The sequence below is a fragment of the Lycorma delicatula genome, chromosome 4 (assembly GCF_047948215.1).
Source record: "Lycorma delicatula isolate Av1 chromosome 4, ASM4794821v1, whole genome shotgun sequence".
Lineage (NCBI taxonomy): Eukaryota > Metazoa > Arthropoda > Insecta > Hemiptera > Fulgoridae > Lycorma > Lycorma delicatula.
The window spans coordinates 91,573,618-91,599,980 of record NC_134458.1 but is presented as its reverse complement, the minus strand read 5'-3'; the positions used below and the strand labels follow the sequence as shown (position 1 = coordinate 91,599,980).

The window sequence follows — 26,363 nt, the reverse complement described above, 5'->3', positions numbered from 1 at the left end:
CGAATGTAATAAATGAATCTTGAGCGACATGTTACATACAAGTTCTTTGTATTGAAGGAGTTCATTCACAGGTTTTGTATAATTACTGGCTTTATGGTTTCCAAGGAATTTTTTTACTACATTTTGAGATGATTTCAATGCAGCAATCTCTAAGTCTTTCAAACATTCTTCAAACGCCGGATCACTCATTAGTTTTCTTATTTGTGGTCCAACAGATATACTTTGCTTTATTTTAGATTCGCTTACATAAGGGATTTTTTTTTTACAAACTGAAACCCTGCACCATTACGATCCATTGCTTTAACAATATTTTTGAATAAACCTAACTTAATGTGTAGTGGCGGAAGATAAACTTTTTATGGTTTTACTAATGCCTGATAAACAACATTGCTCTCACTTATAGTCAGTACTCTTTGGCCACTGCTCTTTTACGTGATGGTTTTTCCTATCCCTGCTGTCCCACTCGCACAAACAGCAATAGAACTTAGTCTATCCAAGTTGCAGTCCAAATAAAAGCGCTATTACCTTCAAATCTCTACAAATATACCATAAATATTTCTCATACTGAATCCTGCTCAATACAAATTTCATATTTTCATAAAACTCCTTCATGTGAACAGCGTATGTTTATTGATGGGTATATATTTCCAATGTGAAGTAGAACAGTTATTAAACTAAGCTTAAAAACTAATACCGATTAAAAAGAAACACTTTACAAGCACACTAATTTAATAAACATACACTCAATTTACTGAACAACATATACCCGCAAATACGAAAGCCAAAAATTGAATGTTACACAAAAACGAAAGAAAATACAAAATTGAATGTTACACACGAGAACTCGCACTTGAATGAGAATTAAAAATATTTCTCTATTCTGCGCGAACGTTTATAAGTAAATATAATAACGACAGAAATAACTAATGAGTGGATATGTTTATAGTAAGATGAAAAAGGAAGAAAGAGTCACATTCTTGTTCATTTTAATTAGCGTGTAAATAATAAACACGACGAATAATGTCTAACAAATCAATGTGACAACAATTAAGGGACTGTAATAAATAATCAAAAGCTATTTAGCTGATAAATAATATAATAAATTAATGCTATGCTTATGGAGTTCACGCATGATACTACCTGAAAATAAGAATGGTAGTTAAAAAAAAGCTAAGGCTACAGAAGAATTTTGATCTCGTATTTGAAATCAGCATGAAAAATAGTATAAGAATCAGTTAATCAATCTTATTTAACAAAATCATTGCAGATCAGTGTAATCAGGCCGATCAAAAATAAAAATAATTTCTTGAAACTTTGAAGAGTAAGCTACTTGAAGAGTGGCTGTTACCTTATATTCAGTTAGTCAATAGCTTTTTAATATCCTACTAATATGGTGTTTGATAAAATTTTTAAATCTGACTGTGATTTAAATAGATTAAATTATTTCATTTAGTCCATTATAGTAGAATCAATAGAAATATTTACCCCGAAAAAATGTACTACAGCAAATAAATTACTGGAATGGGTTCGAAAAGGTATGTAGAATACAAGTGTGCCCTAGCGGACATAAGCGGTTAACTATTTAATTTGTTAAGTAACAAATTAAGAAAAAGTTTTAATTTTTCGCCAATAGCAGATTTATTTTTAATCCATGTAAAAATAAAAAGCACCAATAAATAGATAAGGAAATTTAGCATAAAAAACCTCCAGATACTTTCTCTACGAAAAAAACTAAGGGAGCTAGCGAATTTTACAATAAGCACCAAAATCGCACTATAGCGATGTATCATACATATGTAGTGTAACTCGAGGGCGCACAGTAAATAAACTTCCACAAATCTGTTCCTATTAGAGATTATTAAAAAATTCAAAAAGGTAAGAATTCATACGAACCAAGGCTATAAATGAGTCAAATTTTCGAAGTATTTTTCATTTCTGATCGCTCGTTAATCCGGATCTACTGTGAAAATTTGAAAGCTGATAAAACACCCCTATAATAATTAACAAATTGCAAAAAAATGAAAAAATCAATACAGCATTCTGTCCTTGAGCTTACTACCTTCTCATTCCTTACCGGATATCTCTATATCTTATTTAATTGTTTATTTATCACATTTGGAAATTACAATTTTTTAGAAAAAGCGTGTTTTGGTACCTTGGTTAACGCTCAAAACCAATGATTATTAATTTTTTTTTCAAATATAAAAATATTTTAATTGTTATTTGTAAGGTAAAACATGTAGTTTAATAAGCCAGAGATGGTTTTTCAAAAGCATTAATTTTTCAATGAGTTTTAGGAAGTAAATATTAGTATACTTATTTTTAATCTTATGAAAAATAAATACCACCAGTAGTAAACTAAGACTACGCACTTTACTAAGTGCTTAAACGCTTTAACATTTTTTTCTATGAGAATAATTAATAAATTATTAATTTATCCATTTAGTCTTACTGTATACGAGAAGGAACCCAGTTTCTAGGCTAATCTACCACAGCGCGATTTTGGTGTTTACTGTAAATTTCTCTAACGCCCTTAGTTTTGCTAGTAGAAAAAAGTACCCGTAAGGTTTTTTATGCTAAATTTCCTCAGCTATCTGCTGGTGCTTTTTATTTTTAAATGCGATTAAAACTAAAGCCTCTATTGGCGAAAAACTAAAATGTTTCCCTTAATTTGTTAATAAACAAACTAAATAGTTATTCTTTCACGTCCATACTTCTCCGAACCCATTCCAATAATTTATTTGCTGTAGTGAATTTTTTCGAGGTTAAGGCTTTTTGAGTATCTGTTGACTCGGTTATTAATTTAATTTTATCTATTTATCTATCTGTACATTAATATTATTTTTATAATTTGTTATAGTAATTAATATAATATGTAATTATAATAAAATAAACTTATGACATTCAAACATTCTTTGTTTGACTTATCAAACATTTGGTAAATATAAATTAAAAAATTTTTTGTAACGAAAATAAAAAGTTTACTGTCAACCGGAAACGCTAAAAATATCGATTAGTTAAAATAGAATAAACGTCTTATGTCGTTCTCCACTATAAGTAACCGATTTGCAACTGAACATGAGCATTTAAATCGAATAAAATGAGATCGAAGTAAAGCTATAAGAATTTTTCCAAAACTGAAAATTATCCCTCACTTTTATATCAGAACAGAAATATTCAGAGTGATTCATGAAGAAAGGGGAATAATTTGGCAACTTGTTCTAAAGTTTGAGATAAGGAAAAAGGTTCATACATACATATGTCCGATAACGCTTTATGAAGTTACAGCTAGCGAAATATTTCACCCGGATTTCAGTTTCAGATATAAGAGGTAAACTTGATGGTTTCTTATGTTTTTTGACCTGAAAAATCTAATACAAAAGGTCCCAGAACTGTATCTCCCGTGGTTTCATATCAAACGTAAAACAGAAAAATTCGGTGATGAAAAACACGTTTTTTATAAACGATGGATGCAGCCGTTACTTGATGAAAATCCATCATAACAAAAGAAAATAAACAAAATATGTTATTTGATTTCAATAAAACTTATTTTAAAAACCACAACAGCTGTTTCAGTATACAGCACCTTCCTCAGGTGTCACGAACAGAATATAAAATCTAAAAGTACATCACAACGAAAAGGTAAATACAAGAACGAAAAACCTTCTTTTTTTTGTTACACCTGTCTTTATGAATTTTATCTCTTTTGATTCTTGTAATTACCTTTTCGTTGTAATATACTTTTAGCTTTTGTATTCGGTTCGTAACACCTGAGGAAGGTACTGTGTACCGAAACAGCTGTTATAGTTTTTCAAATAAATTTTGTGAAAATCAAATAACGCTTTTTTTACGTTTGAAATACAACAGCTTTGTTAAATGACTAATAAATGTGTAAATCTTATTTCAAAACTTGTAGAGAATTTAATTCTAAAACGATGTATGTAATGAAGTCTTTGGAAAACTAAAACCATATCAACTGTTATAATTAAGAACAAAACAGAACCAAACTTAACAAGAAAAATATTATGAACTTGTAAAAATTAAAAACAACTTTAATTAATATGCCCTTTCATACCGGAACAACGTGTCACGAGGAGAAATTACCTGGAAATTTTAAACAATGAATTTTTTACAGCGCTTGAAAATTTCTCACTGAAGAAACGAATTGAAATGAACTATCAACTTGACGAAGCACCGACACATTTCTCGAATAAAGTAAGACAATTTTTAGATGAAATTTACTGGTAAACGGATTGGACGTAGAGGGCCGGTAAACCGGTCATCTAGATCACCGGACCTTACTGCCTTAGATTACTGTTTACGGGGGTGGATGAAACGCGAGGTATACAAACAAAAAGTAGACACAAGTATATGAACTGCTCGCTCGCATTCCCAATGCTGCTACCTTCAAGGAACGCGAAGATATCATTAGGTTGACAAAAGAAAATATAAGGAAACGAGTTGAAAAGCGCATCGATGACAACGGAAGAATTTTTGAACATTTATTGAAAATTATTTGTTATCTACAGCTGTTTTTATTAAATAAATTTGGACCTTTTAAAAATTAAAATACTTTTAATTTACTTTAAAAAAAAAAGAAAACTCACCGTGGTTTTTACTGTATTAATTTACAAAATGTTAACTCAGTAACAAAGCTTTTTCAGACATATGTTTGTATGAACTTTTTTCCATATTTCAAGCCCTAGAATCGTTTCCCAAATTATTTCCCTTTCCTCCTGAATCATTCTGTATAAATTCTTTTTTTCACATCAAACTTAAAATAGAAATAAATATTATTTCGAAATATAAAAACCGTTTAAAAAAAAATTACTAATACGTTTTGATAGTTAAATAAATCATTATTAGAAACAGGATATTAGTACAGTTTTTTCCTCTTTGATTCTACTGAAAATGATTGTACTATATCACTAGAAATGTGTATCCAGTTTAAATTTTTTTTGTAAACGGTTTGTAAGCGGTTTTTCTATTTATAAATTAACCTCAATAACCATAGGAGTTTTTTTTTTTAATTACCAGTAAGTGTATTTACGAAGTTGATAAACAAACTTTAATAACTTCATAATATATGTTGTCTTCTAGCTATTACCAAATAAAATTGAATCGATACTAAAAAATTACATCACATTTCCCAAGGTTCTGCAATTTTGTTCAAATAAGTCGTTTTATCATACATTCTGATACAATGAACACACAGATAATTCATAATATGTGATGAACCTGTTACGAATATTGTTTCATTATTACAACGATTTATAATTTGGAAACTTCCTATTTTAAATGATTACAGATTTTTTGTCTTGGAATTCTTTTAGTAGCATATAAAAATTCTAAATTTTATTTCTATTTATCTACTTATAATTATCAAATTACACAATAATATATATATTAATTAATTTTATTATATATATAATATTAATATATATATATATATATATATATATATATATATATATATATATATATATATATATATATATAACATTAATTTAATTTATATATATATATATCACCTAAAACAGTAAAAAAAAGCAAAGAAGTTATTTTAATTCGATTTTTTCTATATATAATGTGTTGCAGTTATGTCTGATTAATACACCTTTTTTGTTGGAAAATATTCCCCTTTTTACAAAACAAAACAGGATATATTTTACAATATCTGTCTCAGTACATAGTTATGAATCATTTTATTAGCCTGTGAAAGTGGCTAAAATTCGCAACGGTGCGGGAAGCCTCCATCAGTTTGGAACTAAACAATCAAGTGGATTTACAGGGCTGGAAAAAAAGGCAAAAACTATTAGGCAAAATAGAAACACAAGAGGTTACAATAGATTGCACACAATGTAAACAATATTGGGAGGAAAAAAAAGAATAGGAAAGACAAAAAGTGGTTCTCTGATATCAGTGATGTTATATAGCCGGTCTCAGTGGTGAACAAAGGAAAGCGTCCTTCGCAACGCTGAATATCACTAGCATTTCGATGATCTTGATACGCTAGTATATATATATATATATATATATATATATATATAAAACAAATATATTCAGCTTACCGCAGAAGGCAATAGGATACCGTTTCGCTCCTCATTCTCTTTATTAAACTCGGCACGATATGCTTCTTTTATGTCTAAGAAGGGCTTTATAATTTTCGAGATGGTTTGTTTCATATCTCGTATTTATCATCTACAACCTTTATTATAATAGCAACAGACATACACGAGTACGTACACCGAGTATTGAATTACCCACGGTTACTGATGAACGTGTTAAACGTGTCTGGGAGTTTTTCCTGCGTAGTCTAAAAAAATCTTTTAGGAAGGCCAGTTGCCGATTAGCAATGCCGTGACGCAGTGTGGAATGTTTTAAAGAAACGCTAACATATGTATCCATACCGTTTACAGCAGTTACATGCTTTGAAACCTACCGACTATGCTGTGCGTGTCTACTTCACGATCGAAATGTTACAGCATGAAGACAACGATTTTCTGGATCGTATCTGATTCGGCGACGAATAAACATTTCATTTTAGTGGAAAAGTTATAACGCACGTAACGACTGTATCTGAGGATCTGGGAAAGTCAAAAATTCCTATGAATTTTCACAATACGAAAGGAAATCCCCAAAATTAAAAGTTTAACGTTATTTTCCACTGAAGCTAGCGTAACAGGAGTTCGTTATTTGGATATGTTGCGTAGACGGCTGTTCTCTCTACTGCAAGACGGACCAGAGAATTTTATTCGACAATAAGATGGTGCGCCTCCTCGCTGGAATAACTTTTTACGAGAGTGGATGAATGACGGTTTTCCCGATGCCGAATCGGTCGGCACGGACCCGATAACAAAGAAATTGATTTATGTAGTCTCCAGGGTCATTCGATCTGACCCCCAAATGAATTTTTCCTTTGGGGTTTTTTAAACGATCTTTTGAATACGTGTCCGCTATCTACTGATCTATCCGATTTGAGGCGCAGGACTACAGCATCTGTCGTTTCTATTATTCCGTAAATGCCGGTTAAAGTACGGAACGTATTTCCTATCGGTTGGATGTGTGCCGCCGTGACGAAAGATACTAACATCGAACACTTTTAAAGATAAACTGTAGCAGCTACTCTTTCATTTTATTTGTAATCCATTACTGTAACTCAAGGTTAAAAAATAGCTTTAAAACACCGACTTTTTTTGTACATTCTGTACATTTATTTATAAGTTCCACCAACGTTTTTCAAAAAGTTCACGTTATTTTTTTCTTTGCCATTTTCATATTGTCCTTAATAAGATTTAAGCTTTTTGTGACATCTTATTTGCCTGTCATAAAAAGTTACAATCTATAATATTTTTTTTAAAAACTTTCTAACTCTACATTTATGTCTGATAAAACTGTTTTTTGTTTTTTTTTTGTATGTTTTCTTGCTTAAAGTAATACTGGAAATCTTTTCTAATCGATTCTTTGTAATTTTTCTACTTAAGTAAACTCCGCTTTTTATATAATATCATTATCCTTTTTTATTATATATATATATATATATATATATATATATATATATATATTCTAAATTATTTAACATTTCATTACGTTTATTTTATTTATGCTCAAATTAAATTTGCAGAACGTAAATTTAGCAGGAGTTATTTCTCTATCACCGTCTTTGTGGATGTCAAATCTATCAGAAGGTAAATCGATAGGACCGTTAAACGAGTAGGTTATTATTTGTAAAGTGTATTTGATTCAGAACTTACAGGGTAAACTCAAGAAAAAAATAAGTTGTAGAAGAGTATTTTAACTATGGAAAAAATAAATTTTTCTCAATTTCCCAAACTAAGTACTTATTTTATAAATAAAAATATGTAAAATGATAATGATATTGATTCTAAATGCGGTGATTAAGGAAAAGGTACCCTGAAAAAACTACAAACGTTTCACTGGAAAATTAAAACGGCTAAAAAGTAGTAGTTAAGTCAGCATAAACAGAACGTAGAAATTAATATATATATATATATAACTTTTTAAGCTAAATCATAGATTTTTTTCTAATATCTTTTTTAGTACTCTTGAATTAATTTAAAAATAATTTTAACATAGTTATAAAGTATGCTTAAAGATATTAATGTAATCTTAGAGCGCATCGCTTACCTCTTACCGAGTTAAGTATCCTTCTGCGAAGTATTATGTAACTATTTTAACAAAATTTTAACTGTAACCAACGGCAGAAAAAAGAAGAGTATTTTCGTATTCTAATTAGTAATCTATATATAACATAAATTTAAACCAAAAGTTATTAAAAAAGTATTAACTGATTTTATAAGAGTATGTTATTAAAAATAAAAAAAAATAACTTTGGTTTAATAATCACAAAATTAAAAAACGAAAACAAATTTTTATATTCAAAAGGGTTAATTTTTAGTCAATAAATTATGCTAATAATTACTAATATAAATTGTAAATTCAGTGCGAAATTGCCAAGTGACGTCATCCCATAGGGTGATTCAAGATTTATCGATACAACCTGATCTAATCCGTTTTTGACGTCTTTTAAGTGATTTATAAATAAAAACTTTCTTTACGTCTGGTATAGGATAATCTCTTAACTTCCCAAGTTAAACTATATAGAACTATTCGGCCAGATTCTAAGCGAAATTGGTAAAAATCAAAAGAATTATTAAAAATGAATCTAGTAGAACTTGAAATTTAAAACGCCTTCAGACCACTATTACACCACCCATATCCACTAACAGTGCGATAAATTGCGCACAATTCGCATTACCTGGGGAAATTCCAGTTACAATTCAATTTCAATTCGATTTCATTCCAATCCATTAGCAATTAACAAAAAAAGGAGATAATCTTTTAATTCAAAACTAAAAGAAAATCGATACGGAGACTGCATTTTATTTATATTTTAATTACTTTATGCAACATTAATAAAAATAAAAATTTCAAAAGTTTCCTTCCATAAAAATAAAAAAAATTAATTTATTCAATTCGTATCCACGTCACGAAATTTTACTAAAACTATGTATTAAGGATTTTAATATAGCAGACTAGAATAGCGACGACTACTTCCGTTTTAAATAGGAAATTCCTTTATTTATCTAATATCTCTTTGCAGGCTATATTTCATTACAAATTAACTTGCAAAGATACAAACTTTTTAAAAAATAATTCTTTTTATACGTTTAAAAAATCAAACATGTTCATACTAATCTGTCGGATTTAGATATTTGAAAGGATTTTCACAGTTTTCCCTTTATTTTTCTATCTTTTATAAGTATTTTTTAAGTATGTGTGTGTGTGTGTGTATATATATATATATGTATATAATTTATTTACAAAGTTTTAGGCCCTTATCCAAAGAATAGTAGGAACTTTAAATGAATTTGGTATTTTACGTAATAAGAAAGTTATAGCGATATTTTGTTTTTCGAAAAAGCCACCCCCATAGTCCTTTTTTCGTTGTTAACGAACTCGACCGAGATTTTGGGAAGAGTTACTTTTAAGGAACAATTTGAAAGTGATTGACGCAAAATTACGGCAGTTAACGTGTCCACAAAAAAGTAAAAAAAAAAAATATATATATATATAAATGTATATATAAACTTTTGAGCTGACGGTGATTTTGGGGTCTGGGGGATGTGAAACGCGAAGATATGTCGAAATTTTTCGGAAGTCGAATCATGGTACCCATTACAATGTAATCCTGTTAAATTTAATATGGGTTGTGGATACTCGATCGAGTCCTTTATCCTTCATCTACCTGATCTTTTTTTTTTTTGTTATCGGTTTTTTTAACGATCGTTCAAACTTACTATTTAACATTAGTTTTATCTTCTCCTTTTAACTCTTCCCAAATAAATTGTGGTTCCTTCGTTCAAATGTCTAAAAGTAGTTTTACATTCATAAAAACAAATATAACATTCACAGCATAATACGAGTATTACTTCCGAGTAGAACATCTCTATTACTAAACTGAGAACAATGGACTACTAAACAGATACTTTTGTAGCGATACAAGTAGAGTACCATTTTTAAACTGTACGTTTTATATCGATAAGGTTTTTGTATCGACAAACGAATGTATACAAGTACCTCAAATTCTTCCGCAATAAAATTACGTCGGTTATAAAAAGGATTGCTTTTATAGTCGCTTAATTCCAAATTTATAAAATATATGTACAAGTAAACATACAATTCGTCATTATATGTTACTCGTCAAAGATTAGAAAACGTAAATGCACAGATGTCCAGTAATTCCAGCAAGTGTGTAACACTAAAAGTAGTGTTGACACTGCTATTAGTACATAGTGTACCACAACCGGACGTTGTACATAGCAAGAAGCCAGTCACCGGCCAAGTAATCCATGCGCCGACTGAGCTTTCTAAACTTTGACGAATCTGTAAATATTAACATGATATACGGGAGGGGAGGAAGATCATTCAATAATTAAAGAAACAAACGGTTATAGCAGAAAAACTATTTAATAAATAAACTGGAACTGTCTGACGTTTAAGTTGGCACCCCTGACAGAAAATATAAGGGGGGCAAGTTAGAAGCGTGGTCCGTTATGATGCTGCAAGTCGGAACGTTGACGTTTCTCTATTTGCGTTATCTATTGTTAGTAATATTGTTCGGCGTATTTAGGTAGCGTTACCTACTTTGAGGGTCACGATGACTGGGGTATGTATTTTTTATCTAAGGGTTATGTGGTGTATCTTTCATACGCGCTTATGCAGCAAGTCACAGCGGCGAGCGAGTTGAAACTTGATGCTTGTGTATAGGGTTCAAAGATTTTTTTCAAATGTAAACAAAATAAAATAACAAAAAGTCTGCCTTCTGGCTCAGAACTGCGCAAAACCTTTTTTCTACTGAAATTTATAACTATCATTTACTTTTGTAAGCTTCACGAAGCAAATATGCATTCATAGTTCAACCATTTTCTATAGTGTTAAAATTTTTAATTTAAACCGGGATCACTTGCAATCGATTATGCCACACAAATTTAGTTAATAAGCGATAAATTGTTCACTATTATTTCTGATATCTAAACAAATTTATTAATTAAATCACCACCATGTACGAGCATATGCCCAATTTTTCAGGCTCAGGATAAGACATTATAGAGTGTTGTGTACACCCGTCTAATTAGGGGGGGGGGGGGGAGAAATAGGGCAAGGAAATAAAAAAATAAGGCATAACAATTCTTTAAATACATGAAAAATCTATTTTTACACGTTACTTGTGTATTTCAACAAAACTGCTAGTTGTAAATAATAAATTTGATCGTTACATAACATAATTTAAAACAATTATTATTACGCTTAAAGACATATTTTCCTTCTAAACTTTTACTTCATATTATTTCAAATACTAGTAAAACAAGCGATGATTTTTAAAACTGTATAAACGCCAATATTTGAACAAAATTAACATTTAAATGGCATCAGAAAACTATTTTCTAAGGCGTGCGGAGATTTTTTTATACCTAAGCGTTCGATCGGTCCTGTTGTGAATTTGTAATTTTCGACATTCATCAAACGCGTTATATACTACTTTTTAAGAGCCATATTAGAAAGGGTTTATTCATATAAATATCCGGTAGCTGTAAAATTAACTTCAACCCGACCGAAATTATTCAGTCGATCTTATCTACTTTGAACAAGTATTAATCATTTCAAAAACCTGTCGACACAAACGTATCGGAAAAGTTGTAAAATAACTCCGAGTCGCGTACGCTACACTTGTTTATCTAAACGAATTCTAAAGTTTAGCTTATCCATTATTATATTATAGTTTGAATATAAATTAACTTTTTTATTTTAAAAATAATAATTAAAAAGCTGTCGGGGTAGTCATCTACACCCTAAAATAGTAATATGACCTTTACGTCTAGTTTTTATTTATACCGACAGTTATATTTTGGCTTATTTTATGAAGCAATTTTTTTCTGTCTCGTTCAACGGTATACAGTACGGTTTAAAATGTAATTCAGCTGAACAGTTACTTTTATGCAAAACGATAATTTACCATGTAACTGATCAAAGAAGCAACAATTCAACCCGATGACCTTGCGTAAATTGTAAGGTAAAATGATGTGGGATGTCAAAAAAAACTATGCATTTACTGGTCCGTAGTTTTTGCCGGTTTAGTAAAACGGCACTTATAAATAATTTTGATGTTCCCTATTTGCGAAATTGAAAACAGCAACTAGTTTTTCGAAATCTATTGATAAATTTAGGAAGTCTGTTACTTCATTTAGAGGTATTATTTTAAATGAATATTTATAAACCGATTCCTCATCTAATATAATCATTACAAATCACAAGAACGATGTAAGTTTTTTGCTATTATTTTTTATACCTATTTTCCTAGAAAAAACACGAGTAATAATCGAATAAATACGGGATCTGCCTCCAAGCTGTTATTTTTATACGTCCGAAGCGACACGGTTCAATGAAACTTATGATTACAGGTTTTAAAAAATAACCTTTTACTAAAAGTTAAAATAACTTTTTTTTACACACTCTATTACTGAAAATCTACTTATTAGATAATGTAAACAGAAACCAGAGCTCTATACATCAGCTAATCCGGAGAAAGTACTGTTAAAGATCTAGACGCCTAACAAAATAAATACACCCTGTTAATATTGTACATTAGCGTATTAATTTAGCAGACTCCGATAAAAAAAATTAATAAAAAAGTTATTTTACTTACTACTTTCGATCCGCTTAACTTTTAAGTTTTGATGACGAGTTTATTTACTCGACACATAGCTTTAGAGATTTAATCCTATACTTGTTCCTGCCATCGTAGCCTCGGTCTTCCGACGTATTTTTCCCTACAGCTTTATAATGAAGGACAAGCGATAGCAACGTATAATCATCAGTTATCTCTATATGATTATTTCTGTACGTTTTAACGACATCATTACGGCTCCTGTTCGGAGCTAATTTCTAATATCTTTATCCCTCATATATTTAATTTTTTTATTCTTTTACTCTTCTTAAAAGTCTCATCTCAGCCGTCTGGACGTGCTGGTTTTTTTGTTGTTTTTTTTTAGCACTGTCGTGAAAAAGAGTAGGTACTGACATAATTTTGTAAAGTTTCACAACGATGTCGACGCTAGCGTAATTTTTTAAATTTGAAATAATTGTGCCGAAAATTTGTTACGATTTTGGAGTATTAGTAACGATATAAGAAATCAGTTAAATAAGAAATCTCGAATCCTGCACAAGTCATTTGTTTTAAAATCTGATTGTGTCCGACTATTTTTTATTTAACACAGTCACTGACTACAAAGGCGATCCGTGTGGATCTCCGTTCCCTTAGGAAGTTAGCGGTTATAGTCTTAAGCGATATAAGAAAATCTGTATAAACAAAACTAGAGTCTCAATCAAATTCACGCGGCAAAACCAGGTCGTTAAAAAGATAGAAAGCTATAATTAAAACTTTCAATATCTTGAACGCCGAAAGGTAGTTTTCCCATTTTATTTACTTCAATAAAATCTGTTATTTATTCAAGTTTTAATGGCAGTAATGATTGTTATATAATAAATATATGATTATTTAATTATAAATTATAATTAAATAGTATTCGCAATTTCAAATAAATCTAGTAAAAATAAACAAATAGCTTATTTATTTCAGCAGCTCAAATTATAAAAAAAATTAAAAACCAATGTTAAATATATCCATAATAAGAATGCGTACTAAACAAATTACAACTGCGTACGTGCAGTCGCAAAATACATGGACCCAATTCCAAACAGAAATTAAAAACTGCACGTGACGCAATAAATGATTCAAGCTTGTACACAGTATATTTACGGTGCTTTTAGAGTTGTATATCGATAATTATTCGTAAACATGATTCTTTTTATGCTAATGACTCTTTTAAATTACGGATTAAAACAAAAGTAAATAATAACTATGTGTAATTTAATAATTAAGGCTATAATATGAAACGTTACATAAGAAAAATTTTACAATATTTGTTAATGAGTAATGGATAAAATTACCTTACAAGTATGTAAAACATATTTTTTTTAATACTCATTAATTTAGCAATGATGAAAAAATGTTAGAAAGTGCTCGGTTGCAAGTATATGAACAAAGGCGACGTTGCATTTTCTTTCCCGCCTCGCGCGCAATGAAAAAAAAAAAAAATGTTCTCATTGTAACTTAACTTCAATATCTAATTTATATTACTGAATTCGTAACACATTGAGTATATCCCGTATCCTTACGAGAAGTAATTGTGATGTCAAACATTTAGAAAAAGTATAAAATTCAAAAACTTAAAAAAAGATATTAATTTGTGATAAGAGAGATCCATTTACAACAAATAATACTTCTAATTTGAAACAATCTTGTCATGGATTTCGCAACTTATAATCATCCAAAGTGAGGACTTTACGAAATTATAATTCTTTTTTATTGTTACCTAACAAAAAACCATCTTAAATAAAGTATCAAAAGAACTTTAAAGGGATTTAACAAGCGCAATTTCTTTTTTTTCTTTTCCTAATGTGTACGTTGCAATTTGTTGAAGTAGTAAACAATAAGCTTACCCCACCGCATTGGTCTAGTGATTAACGCGTCTTCCCAAATCAGCTGATTTGGAAGTCCTAGTAAAGCCAGTTATTTTTACACGGATTTGAATACTAGATCGTGGATACCAGTGTTCTTTGGTGGTTGGGTTTCAATTAACCACACATCTCAGAAATGGTCGAACTGAGAATGTACAAGACTACACTTCATTTACACTCATACATATCATCCTCATTCATCCTCTGAAGAATTATCTAAACGGTAGTTACCGGAGGCTAAACAGGAAAAAGAAAGAAAAGTAAACAATAAGCAACTTCCCCACGGACAATGAGATAAAGAAGATATGTATGACGCATAATTGCGATGTATTCTTTTACAGAATCAGGCCGACCATTCCTAAGACGTGTGTTTAATTGAACCGCAACCACCAAAGTACACCGGTACCCACTGTCTAGTATTCACATCCGTATAAATGCAAATAAAGTTTACTAGGATTTGAAACCCAAACCCACCGGATTGGTCTAGTGGTGAACGGGTCTTCGCAAATCAACTGATTTGGAAGTCGAGAGTTCTAACGTTCAAATCCTAGTAAAGGCCGTTATTTTTATACGGATTTGAATACTAGATCGCGGATACCGGTGTTTTTTGGTGGTTGGGCTTAAATTAACCACACATCTCAGAAATAGTCGACCTGAGACTGTACAAGACTACATTTTACTTACACTTATACTCACTCATCCTCAAGTAATACCTGACGGTAATTCCCGAAGACTAAACAGGAAAAAAAAGGATTTGAACCTCAGAACCTACAACTTCGAAAATCAGCTGTTAAACAACCGATTTTCGACTGCGAGTTAACTGTTAGACCAGCTCGGTGAGTTATATTTAACAGGAAAGCTTTTGATGTATACTTTGTGATGTATCATTCCATTCCCGAGATCCTTATAAACTCAACTACACTGTACAAGTTTATCATAAAAGAATGGTGCGGTTTTGAACAAGGTTTAAATTAAAACAGAATTACTTACAGTTTATGTTTTTTATTTTTCAAATTTGTCGTCTCAAACATTTTTTTACATAATTAATAAATTTCAATATGTGCGCCCTTAGCGCTCGACAAATGTCCAAATGATACTCATCTTCTCTCCAAACATTGGTTAACATTTCTTCGTTAATGGTTGTCATTGCTTCATTAATCCTGTTTTTTAAGTGGTTTAGGTCGCGAATTTTTTGTGTATAAACAACGCTTTTGATGTATCCCCACAAGAAAAAGTCGCAAGGTGTCAGATCTGGACTCCTTGGAGGCGAAAGTATGGGTCCTTGCCGGCCTATCCATCGATCTCCAAATTTTTCGTTCAAAGCGTCCGTGACCAATGCATTGAAGTGCGGGGGAGCACCATCTTGTTGGAAATGAAGTTGATGAATGTTTACGAGTTCATCCAGCTGAGGAAAGCAATAATTGGTTAACATGTCAAGATACACAACTACATTAATTGTTTTTTCAGCAAAGAAGAAAGGCCCTATTACACGATTTTTCATCACATCACACCAAACATTAACTTTAGGCGAATCGCATTGTTTCTCAATAATTGCGTGTAGGTTTTCAGAGCCCCCATATTCGTGAATTGTGTCTGTTAGCACATCCATTCACATGGAATGTAGCTTCGTCTGTAAAAATTATATTGTCTAAAAATGATTCGTTTTCACTTATTCTGTCCAACATTTCAACAGCAAAATTGTAACGTTTTACACCATCATCGGGTTTCAATTCCTGCAGTATCTGGATTTTATAAGCGTGTAATTTCAGTTTTTATGTAAACCTTTGTAAACTGTTGATTTTGGAATACCTAATTCGACGCTTTGACGGGAGATGGACTTCCCAGGACTTCTAATTGCCGATTGTCTAATTAGTTCATCCGTTTCGTCTGGTACACTTGGTCTGCCGGTTGATTTCAGTTTCCTAACTGATTCAGTTTCTTCTAATTGTTTGAACCAACGTGTTATGTTATTTTTGTGTGATGGATTTCTTCCGAATTCACGTCGAACTAAAATTATGCATTTTAATTCAGATATCAATAAAACACACTTTGCTTTGTCTTTATCCGAGAACATAGTAACTCGCTAAACCCACCGCAACAACAATACTAGAACTGACGTTGTGGTTACAACTGCTGATAAACAAACTTTTGGGTTGGAGGCTTTCAGGGATACCAATATAACACCTAGAAATTTCCCTACTATCTTCCTATTTTTTTTTTTCACTCTACTCCCCTGGGCCGGTCCGACTGGTTGGTATTGCGCCACCCAGGGGAGTGTCTGGTAAACTCTAACGAGCCTCTCCCCTACCGGCTGAACGTCCGGCATGGCAGGTCGGCTCGCCGGTGTCAGCTCTTTTGAGTGATTTTCTGTTTGCCCATTTGGAAACCACGACATACCTGGAATAGCCGTAACGTGGCACCGGGTCTTTTCTTACTCTTCTTCATCAGAACCTATCTAAACCCTTGGAGTCCTCAGTGGATCATTGAGAACGACACACCTCAGCGTGCCGTCTCTCACCCCTGAGGCTGTCCACCCTACCCTATTCTACACTAGTAACCTAGTCGCCTTTCATCTATATCCTTCTCTGTTAATACTGCTACTATAAATTCCGTAACCTTCTTCCAGTCCTCAACATGTGCTCTAGGACCTCTGCTGGGCTCATACCTATTATGCCACAGTTCCTCCTTTTAATTGCCCACCTCTCGCAGCAGAAAAATGTGTGTTCTGCATTGTCAATTCTCTCACAGTACATACATTCTGGACCTGGCCTTCTTCCAACACGATGGAGGTACTCATTGAAATTGCCATGACCTCTAAAAAACTGCGTGATATGATAATTTAACCCTGTCTCAAACATTGTTGTTCTACCTGCTCATTATTTAATACGGGCAGACGCCTTCCAAATCGCTTAGTGATTATTTTGTATGCCTGTCCCCAGGGGTCTCCGTCTAACTCCTCGCAGATTCTGTGCCATTATTTTTTCTTAGACATACGAATAGCTTTGTTTAAGGCCCGTCTGATCTCTTTATAAGCCAGAGATGCCTCCTCGTACTCCTGTCCGCCTCGCATTCTGAGTCTCTGCTTCCTTCTTCTGCGCGATTGTAGGAGCCCTCTCAGTGTTTCAATCTCCATATTCCACCAATACACTGAGTGTCTATTAGCTCTTCTGTGAGCTACTCTGCCCATTTCTTGTCTTATAACGTTAGTCAGGGCAACTGGTGTCAGATTCTCTATGTTGATAATCCTTTCGGCCGTTCTATCGATTATGATCTCGATCTGTTCCGTTGTAAAACTACTATAGGGCATTTTCTCTCTAGTCACATAGTCTGAGCCTTTTATGGTAATCATAGTGGCATGATGGTCACTCGCCACATCATGTGGTAACACTCGCCAATCCCAGTGTTCCCTACTCCATCTATCGTCTATGATTGTTAAGTCCAAGACTGACGAGTGTCCTCTCGCCTCATATGTAGGGGTGCCATCATTTACACAATGACAGCTAATTGCCCCCATCATATCCGTAAGGATCTCACCTCTGCGATTGGTGTATGCGCTCCCTGCTGCAATCTCTTTACTATTGAAATCACCTAGAATAATGACTTTCTTCCTAGCGTTATTTACTACTCCTTGTATTATGTCTAGTCTTCTAGTAAATTCATGTATGTCACAGTTTGGAGACACATAGGCACCAATCGCTAGTAATGAATCCGACTCCACCGCCAACATGCCTCCAGATCTGGACGTCAATCTCCATGCTATCCTGCCACTTACATCCATAATTGCCACGTCACCATTTGTATCCACCATCCAGCCTGATCTAGCAACAAGGTACTTGTTCGGCTCCTTGATTGTCAGTAAATCAGCCCTTTGCTCTATGACCAGTTCACTAACCAAATCATGAGACATGGTGCTTCTGTTTGCGTTAACCATTATCACCCTAAGCATTTAAATGTTTTGAGCACCCCCAGCCAACGGTGCGGTGTTCTTGGCTCCCACAATCCAGGCAGCTACTATGCTCCCGGCATTCAGCAATCTTGTTGTCTCTGCCTCCACAATTGAAGCAGAGATCCATTCTGTCAGGGCCCTTGCACTTATGTTTACGATGTCCAGTATTCCAGCATCTGAAGCACTTTTCCTCTGATTCCCTAATATATGCCCGACAATTTACTCAGCCAATCCTCAACCTTTGTTCCACCAGCTTACAGGCAGCCCTATACGAGGTGATAACTGTAACATTTTGGGTCTCGGTGTACCCTTTTCTAATTGACGATATCTTGATGTCCTCATCAGTACCTACTCTTGCAGTAATTGCAGCAAAAATTTCTGTCTCAGTCGTGTCATATTCTATATCCCTGATGTGAACTATTGTGCGCCTTCCCGCTCTTGTACGCAGGTCAACATGCCGCCTTATCTCGTAGGTTACTTGTAAACTCTGCAGCTTTCTGCGCTCCCTGAATTCTCACGTGGAGTTCTTCATTCCTGCCCTTACGTAAGGAGATGACCTCTCTTGCATCTTCGCTACTTACTGCAGACTTCATCGTTTTAAGTAAATCAGAATAGGATTTTCCAGCTGCTTTGATAACCACAGTACGACTGTCAACTGCCGGTGGTGTCGACTTTTTAATATGGGCTTGTCCAGACTTGCCTTGTATAGCTTTACCTTCAACTGAGATCGTAAGCACTTTAACCGCTACTTCCTCGTCTCTCCGCAAATAAGATATTAATTTCTTCATATAGTTTCCAATATTATTATTGGGGACGACAAAAACTAAATTACCAGCCTGAGGAATAATCTTCCTTAAAGCCCTCAATATAGCTCCCATTGTGCTCTTCTCAGTAGCATTACCATCATAGTAGATTTTGTATTTACTTTTCTTAATGTCGTCACAGTCTTCAAGAATTGATTGTACATCTTTACGAATGTCGCCTACTTTGTATTTTGTACTAATACCTTCTTTTTCATCCCCTTGGCTTGATTTACTTAAATCACTAACAGTACAAGAGTCCACCACCTCAGAAGGCAACTCATTAATCAAACTAATTTTGTTCCGCAAACTATTTGGCCACCTTTTGGGCAGTAGATCTATTATTTGCTCATCTGTCAGTTCCTTAGTAAGAATTTGCTCCATCTCATCTTCCACAACTATAGGGTCCGTCTGAGTAGCCTGCGTAACAACTGATAAAGGGGACGAGACTTGCGTCAAGGAAACTTTTTGGGATGGATTTATAACTTGGGATGAGGGATGTAGGACGAGTGGTTCAGAAATTATTAAGGAACAAAGAATTCCCTAATAAAAACTATTCTAAGGACTTAGAAAAATTTCACTCATATAACTACTAATACACGAAAAAATGTCCTAAGTCCTTGTTTACAATTAATTTCAGACTGGTATTAGCCTGTCGAATAACTTAGAATAATTTGCTATTATAAGCTCTATTATAACCTCAAAAAAACTGTTAAAAAGTTATTGTACAATAAGTTTACTCACTTTTTATACACACTAGTAGTCTTTTCGTTATTGATAAAAGTCACCAACACTTTAACACACTATAATATCTAAGATTTAGCGAGTAAAAAACACAAAAATATTGATCTAACTAATGAGAACAAAAAACTATAAAAACTTGATAAATCCGTAACCAAATAACTCAAAAATGATAGTCCGTATTCCTTGTCCAATCCACTTATAGTTCCAGTCCACCACATCAATGTAAAAACCAAAAAACCAATCGAAAACAACAAAAAACGCGGAGCTCTAGAAAGACACGTCTACACACCGTGCAGTCCACAACTCGACTTTTTTACTATCTTCCTATGAATTACTGAAACTGCACCATTCTTTTATGATAACCCTGTATTGAAAGCCGAATAAGAAATATTATCGATAAATATAGAATGTTCACAAATAAATAGCGGTAAGATTTCTTTACAAGAGAGATTAAAAAAAAAAAAAAAAATGGTAAACTGAATGTAACAACTTAGTACGACAGGTACGAGCACCAATTTTGGATTAAATTTATTGAATATATTGGACTGAATAAATCTACTTATTAACCTTAATTTTGTACAATTTATTGCGGTCATTTCTTCCATTATTTAACCGATAACAACTATTGTTTAGCAATGTTATGCTGACTAATATTTGACTTGAGTGTTATTTTCTAGCCTTCCTAGCATTGCCACTAAAACATTATTTGTAGTCGATACGTTTCGGAGTATCTCCATTCTAAAAACTACTTTTAGTACAGAGTCTTCCTGAGTTGGTATCGTCGAATAAATAGACATGTTTTCCTGCGTTATGCAGAAAAAGAAAAACGTTTAAATATTACAGAAAGCATGGAAATACTAAAACTAAAATTAAAAGGACAGGAGATAATTAATGAAGAAATAAGCATTCGATCCGATGTAATATTTAAAAATTGTTGTTAAAAAAGAAGAATCGAAAGGATTAATTTTAAGATATTGTGTAACTATTAGAGCGGGAGGGACAAAACAGAAGAGGTCATACAGTAGGGGTGAGGAGTGGGAGGAGCTTAACATTGCTAGTTATTCGACGATCCCGACTCGGGAAGACACGGTGCTAAAAGCAGTTTTGAGAATGGAGGTACTCTGAAACTCGTCGACAACGAATATTAAGAGTGATAATACTAGGAAGGGCAGAAAATAATACTCAAGTCAATTATGATAATCCTAGCGGAATTATACAATATTGCGAAAATTTCTGACTAATATTTTTTATGTATTCTTTATAAAATATGTCATTACTGATAGTAATTAAGACTAACATACCGTTTAATACGACTATTTAATTCGTTTTTAAAGGCATGAATATTCTATTAGGGAGGAAATACCTATTTTTAAGTTGAGTTGAAAGCAATATACCTGGAACTGAAAACATGTCGATTGAAGACTTAACAAATTGGAGTAGAAAATATTCTAATGACGTTGAATACGAAAGTTGAAATAAAAAAGGATCGTTGCTGATGTTCAAAACTTAAGAAATTATAAAGAAAGATCGCGAATTTTGAATGAGAAATGATGTGTAACATAAGAGGAACTAGATGAAATGGATCGGATGGAACGAGAAACAAGGAGCAAAATTAATGAGGTTAAGAGCATTACAATATATTAACTAACTTCCAGCAGAGATAAAAAAGATTCTTTGGAGCAAAAGAAAATAATCGTTTTCTTCAAGAAAACACCGACAAACCAGAAGAAAGAAATTAAATTAAAAAAAATAGTAAATATACTAGTGGTCCCTTGCTGCTCCGCAGTGTTATTATTACAAAGTAGTTATATATTTTTTTTAAATCGGTTAAAAATCTATTCCATTTACAAGACGAATCACCCCCAACTGCCTTGCTTTTTTCTTTTCTTTTCTACTACAGGTAAAATGCGTGCTTAAAACATATTTCCAATTAATGCAGACGTTCTATCGAACGGATCGGGCTGATTTTGTTTTTATTCTGCTCGGAATGGTCCGCAGATATGTTATTACTCATCGGTGGACCTTCAAAGTGATTTTCCTGTGAGTAATAGCCACGGAAAGTTCCTTAAACAATAAATGACGATTTTTTTGAGAATTTCTCAGAAGAGACTCAAGTTTTGGATTCGATAATGCTTGATGACATACATATCTGCGGGTCATTCCGAGCATAATAAAAAAAAAATCAGCCCGATCCGTCTAGTAGAACACCCAGAAAAACTAAAAATAGGTTTTTAGCCAAATTTTTTTAATATACAAGACAAAATGAGATTTTTTTTTAATTACGTTAGAATTTTTCTGTTTTACTACGTACGTTCTTTTAAATGCGATCTTTAATTCTACATTTGAAAAAAGAATCCATCAACCTGATTTCCTTTCATATTAATATAAAATAATTATACTATAGTTTTAAAATTCTGTTTTTTATACATACAATTAGGTTACACAGGCTAACATTTGTTGTGTTTTTTTTTTCAAATGAAACGTAACTATAATTACATACTTACTATAATAATTACTATACTTACTATAATTATACTTTACGGTTAACAATTCAGTAATTCATTTTTCTCATTTAGTCACCTATGGTTCTTGATAATGACGAATTATGAAGGTTCTTTTGTAAATGCGCCTATTGACATCAGATATGTAGCACTTTCTAAATGAAAATTTATTTATTTTAAATTGCATCATTACTTACAACTGCAAAAATGGAATTTACCAAAACATTTCATACGATATTGATAGTATATTAAGATGATAATTATTGTTACGCAACAATAATTATGTCAATTTTTTCCCAGAAAGCAATTTTTACAAAGTTAAAGGAATTAATTACACTGTTATTTTACATATTTAAACATTTTTTACAGAACTTCTTAAAACGGCTCACAAAATGTTTATTTATTTTTTTGAAAACAATATTCTTAAATTCGTACTAATTTTTCAAAAAAAATTACTGAACAAAAAATTAGATTAAACGCTTCGTAAACTGGTTCCCAAAATTATGGTTGTTGCTTTAAACTGATTGCAATGTCCAGTTCTTACTATAAAAAAGCCGTAATAAAAAGTTGTAATATTTTCCTGGCATTGGTTATGTATTCTTATACTGTGGAAAAATAACTATACATGAAAAAAGTTACCTAAGATTTCTTTTTTGGAAAGGAAGGTAATTTATGACGAAGTTTTATTGTAAAATTATCATTATATGTTTAAATAAACTAAAAAAAAGTTAAAAAAATTAAAAAATCGGTATTTTCTTTTTTCTGCTTCCCGTCTCCAAAACTTACCTTCCAAGAAAATTATTTGATTTTTCTATGTTTACTATGTAAGATGGAAGGAACCAAAAAAATTCCACTGAAAAATCTACTACTAATAAAAGGTTTTCTAAGATTCTTTCTGGAGGTAAGGGGTGAATTATGATGACATATTATTGTAATATATATTTATTATTTCAAAACGTTTAAATAAACCAAAAAAAGTTTTGAAAAATTAAAAAAAATCGATGTTTTTAAACTTTAGTCGTATTCCCCACCCGTAATATTGCCCCTAAAGAATTTTTTTTTAGGGTCTCTTGCACTACTACTAGCCTTTCTTTTTCAGTTTAGTCTCCGGAACTACCGTAAGGTATTACTTCAGAGGATGATATGTATGAGTGTAAATGAAGTGTAGTCTTGTACAGTCTCAGGTCGACCATTCCCGAGATGTGTGGTTAATTGAAACTCAACTACCAAAGAACACCGGTACCCACAATCTAGTATTCAAATCGTTATAAAAGCCTTTACTAGGATCTGAACCTTAGAACTCTCGACTTGCGACGACGAGTTCACCACTATACCAACCCGGTGGGTTACTAATACTATGCCTAGGAAACAAAAAAAAGATTCGGTTAAAAAATATGAATAAAAAGATATATTTCGATTTCTGGGGAAGGGGGAATTTTGGAGCAATTTTTTTTTTTAAATGGTAACATAAGCATGCATGCATGAAATGAGTTTAATATACGATAGGGCTATATTTGCAAAATTTTGAAAAAAATTGGTCCCAAAAAACTATCTATCCTACCCCCTGGAGATATTTACCCAAAGTTTTTACCAATATACTACCCCATATAAACGAGTCTATACAAAATTAATTGGTTTATGGAATAAAAAGCTTCAAACACGCCAACACACATACGTACGAACATTACTACTCTTAGTTTCTTGGGGTCCCTGGGTCATGAAACGTCGAAAAATGCAAAAAAAGCCTATGTTTTTAAAAGATTACCATACGTCCCTTCTTGCAGCATAGCACTACAGCTATGATGCCAGGTAAGTAAAAAAAAGTTAGTTTATACAACTTAGTTTTTTTTTTGTTTTTCTTAATTAATAATTTTTTTTTTTATAAAATTTCAATTTTTTGTGATCTCTTGTTTTTAAGGTACTCCAAGTAATTTTAGCTAGAGAAAACGTATTCATCTATGTTGTGTTTTGAAATCTGTACAAAACGAATGAATTTTGTAATAATATCATACAGTTTTATGAGAAAAGTAAATACTACTATGACTTATTCAGTTTCTTTTGTGTGTGTGTGTCTGTGTGTGTACCAACTAAGTTAAAATTTTATTATAATTTTCTGAAAAAAAAAACAATTTTTTTTGCTCATTAAATATACAATAAATTTACAATTATGTTTTTTTACGGATATCTTTTACACAAATTAAACCAAGTTATGTAGCCGACAATCAACTTTAAAGAATGCTAAAAAAAAGCCTTTGAAATAGTTTTAACATAATCGTTTCATTAATTGTGAATTAATAATTAATAACAATTTTACAAAAAGATATGGAAAAAACGTTATCTCGAAGAGAAAAGCCATAATTTTTTTGTTCTTGTTAGAATCTGTTAAAGTTAATGGTAAAAATTCAAACATTTTTTCTGTTATGTCGGTAAAGTTTCCATTGATATTTAAGTTAAATCAAACCTTTTTTTTTATCATTTTATGGTATATTTTTAATCCAAAAATAAAAAGCAAATAAACACTGGTTAATAGCAATGGTATCGAGTTATATAAGTAGATACTGCGTAGTACTGAAGTAGATACTTCAAAAGTAGATACAGCGTATCAGAAACTCGAAATAATAAATACTTCGTCTCTTTAAAAAAAAACAATTATCAGACACAAAAAAAAAAAAAAAATACTTTTACATGAAGTGAATTTTAACATACAAAAACACGTTCTACCTGACAAACACAATAAGTTTAACTACGTAAAAAAATACTTTTAAAACACTAAAAACTAATAGTAGACGCTACAAAAAATAATTTAGTAAGTTTTTTTTTCCATTTAATACCATAAAATATACTTGTTTACCTTCGAAAATTTTATAATATTATTTTTATAAAAGAAAAGATTGATCGTAAATTAACGAAAGTTAGTTTTTCGTAAGTTAATAGCTCACAATTTAAAAAAAATCCATAACCTTACGGTTTATCTCATTTAATAAAATTACTTTTCCATTAAAAAACGTGAGTGATTTTCCTATCTAAAGATGTAAATGGAAAACATTTTTGAAAATTGTCCATTTTGGAAAATAAACATTTTTGAATATAATTTAAAATGTAACATTAGATAAACCGTTATAATAAATTAATGAAAAACAAAACCGATGAAGTTTAATGAAATATGTTAAAATTGATATTTAATTATCTTACATGTGATAAAAGCTTTTAAAATTTTATACCGGTGCGTGCAAAATACGTAAATATATCGGTATCTATCAACATAGTTTACTAAAAGTTATATTTTTAAATAAATAAGAAGGTAAACAATCATAAATGACTTACCGTAAAAAAAATACACGAAAGATAAGAAAACACAGATCACGAATCGTACGGTACGAGCGCGCGACGCGACACAGTAAGCGATTGAAAAACGAACTGAACCGACAGCGGCTGATAAAACGAAACGTCCGCGATCCGCGAGCACACTAACCTACGTATCGTAGCACACGATCCCCGCCAACCACCGATGTCCCCGCTAACGTCGGACTACGTACACCAAGCAGTAAACAGGATGCGTGCGCAGTATCAACTCGACCGAACTGACAATGGATCTTGTATTCGCCGTCTCATATCATACGAAAAAGTTATTACCTACCGTATTCTAGTTTTACGAGGATTTAATCACGTATTATATCTTGTCAGGACCAACATACGTACAATAATCAAGCTAAACGAGGATTTTTATGCTTACATATTGTAATTTTCTCTCTCTCTCTCTCTCACACACAC

The 26,363-nt window shown here is 32.0% G+C and overlaps 2 protein-coding genes across 2 annotated transcripts in view; both read right to left on the bottom strand.

The window, feature by feature from the left end:
• The window catches only part of LOC142323643 (trehalase-like), a 431,330-nt gene extending 405,348 nt beyond the window's left edge, over positions 1 to 25,982 (bottom strand). Inside the window, exon 1 of the mRNA XM_075363646.1 lies at positions 25,917 to 25,982. The gene's annotated coding sequence lies outside the window, so the exon portion shown is untranslated. The remainder of the gene's footprint in view (positions 1 to 25,916) is intronic.
• On the bottom strand, positions 17,576 to 18,508 carry LOC142322669 (uncharacterized). The gene has a single exon (XM_075361746.1). The coding sequence runs from the start codon at positions 18,506 to 18,508 to the stop codon at positions 17,576 to 17,578; it is 933 nt and encodes a 310-aa protein (XP_075217861.1).
• Positions 25,983 to 26,363: the final 381 nt, after the last annotated feature.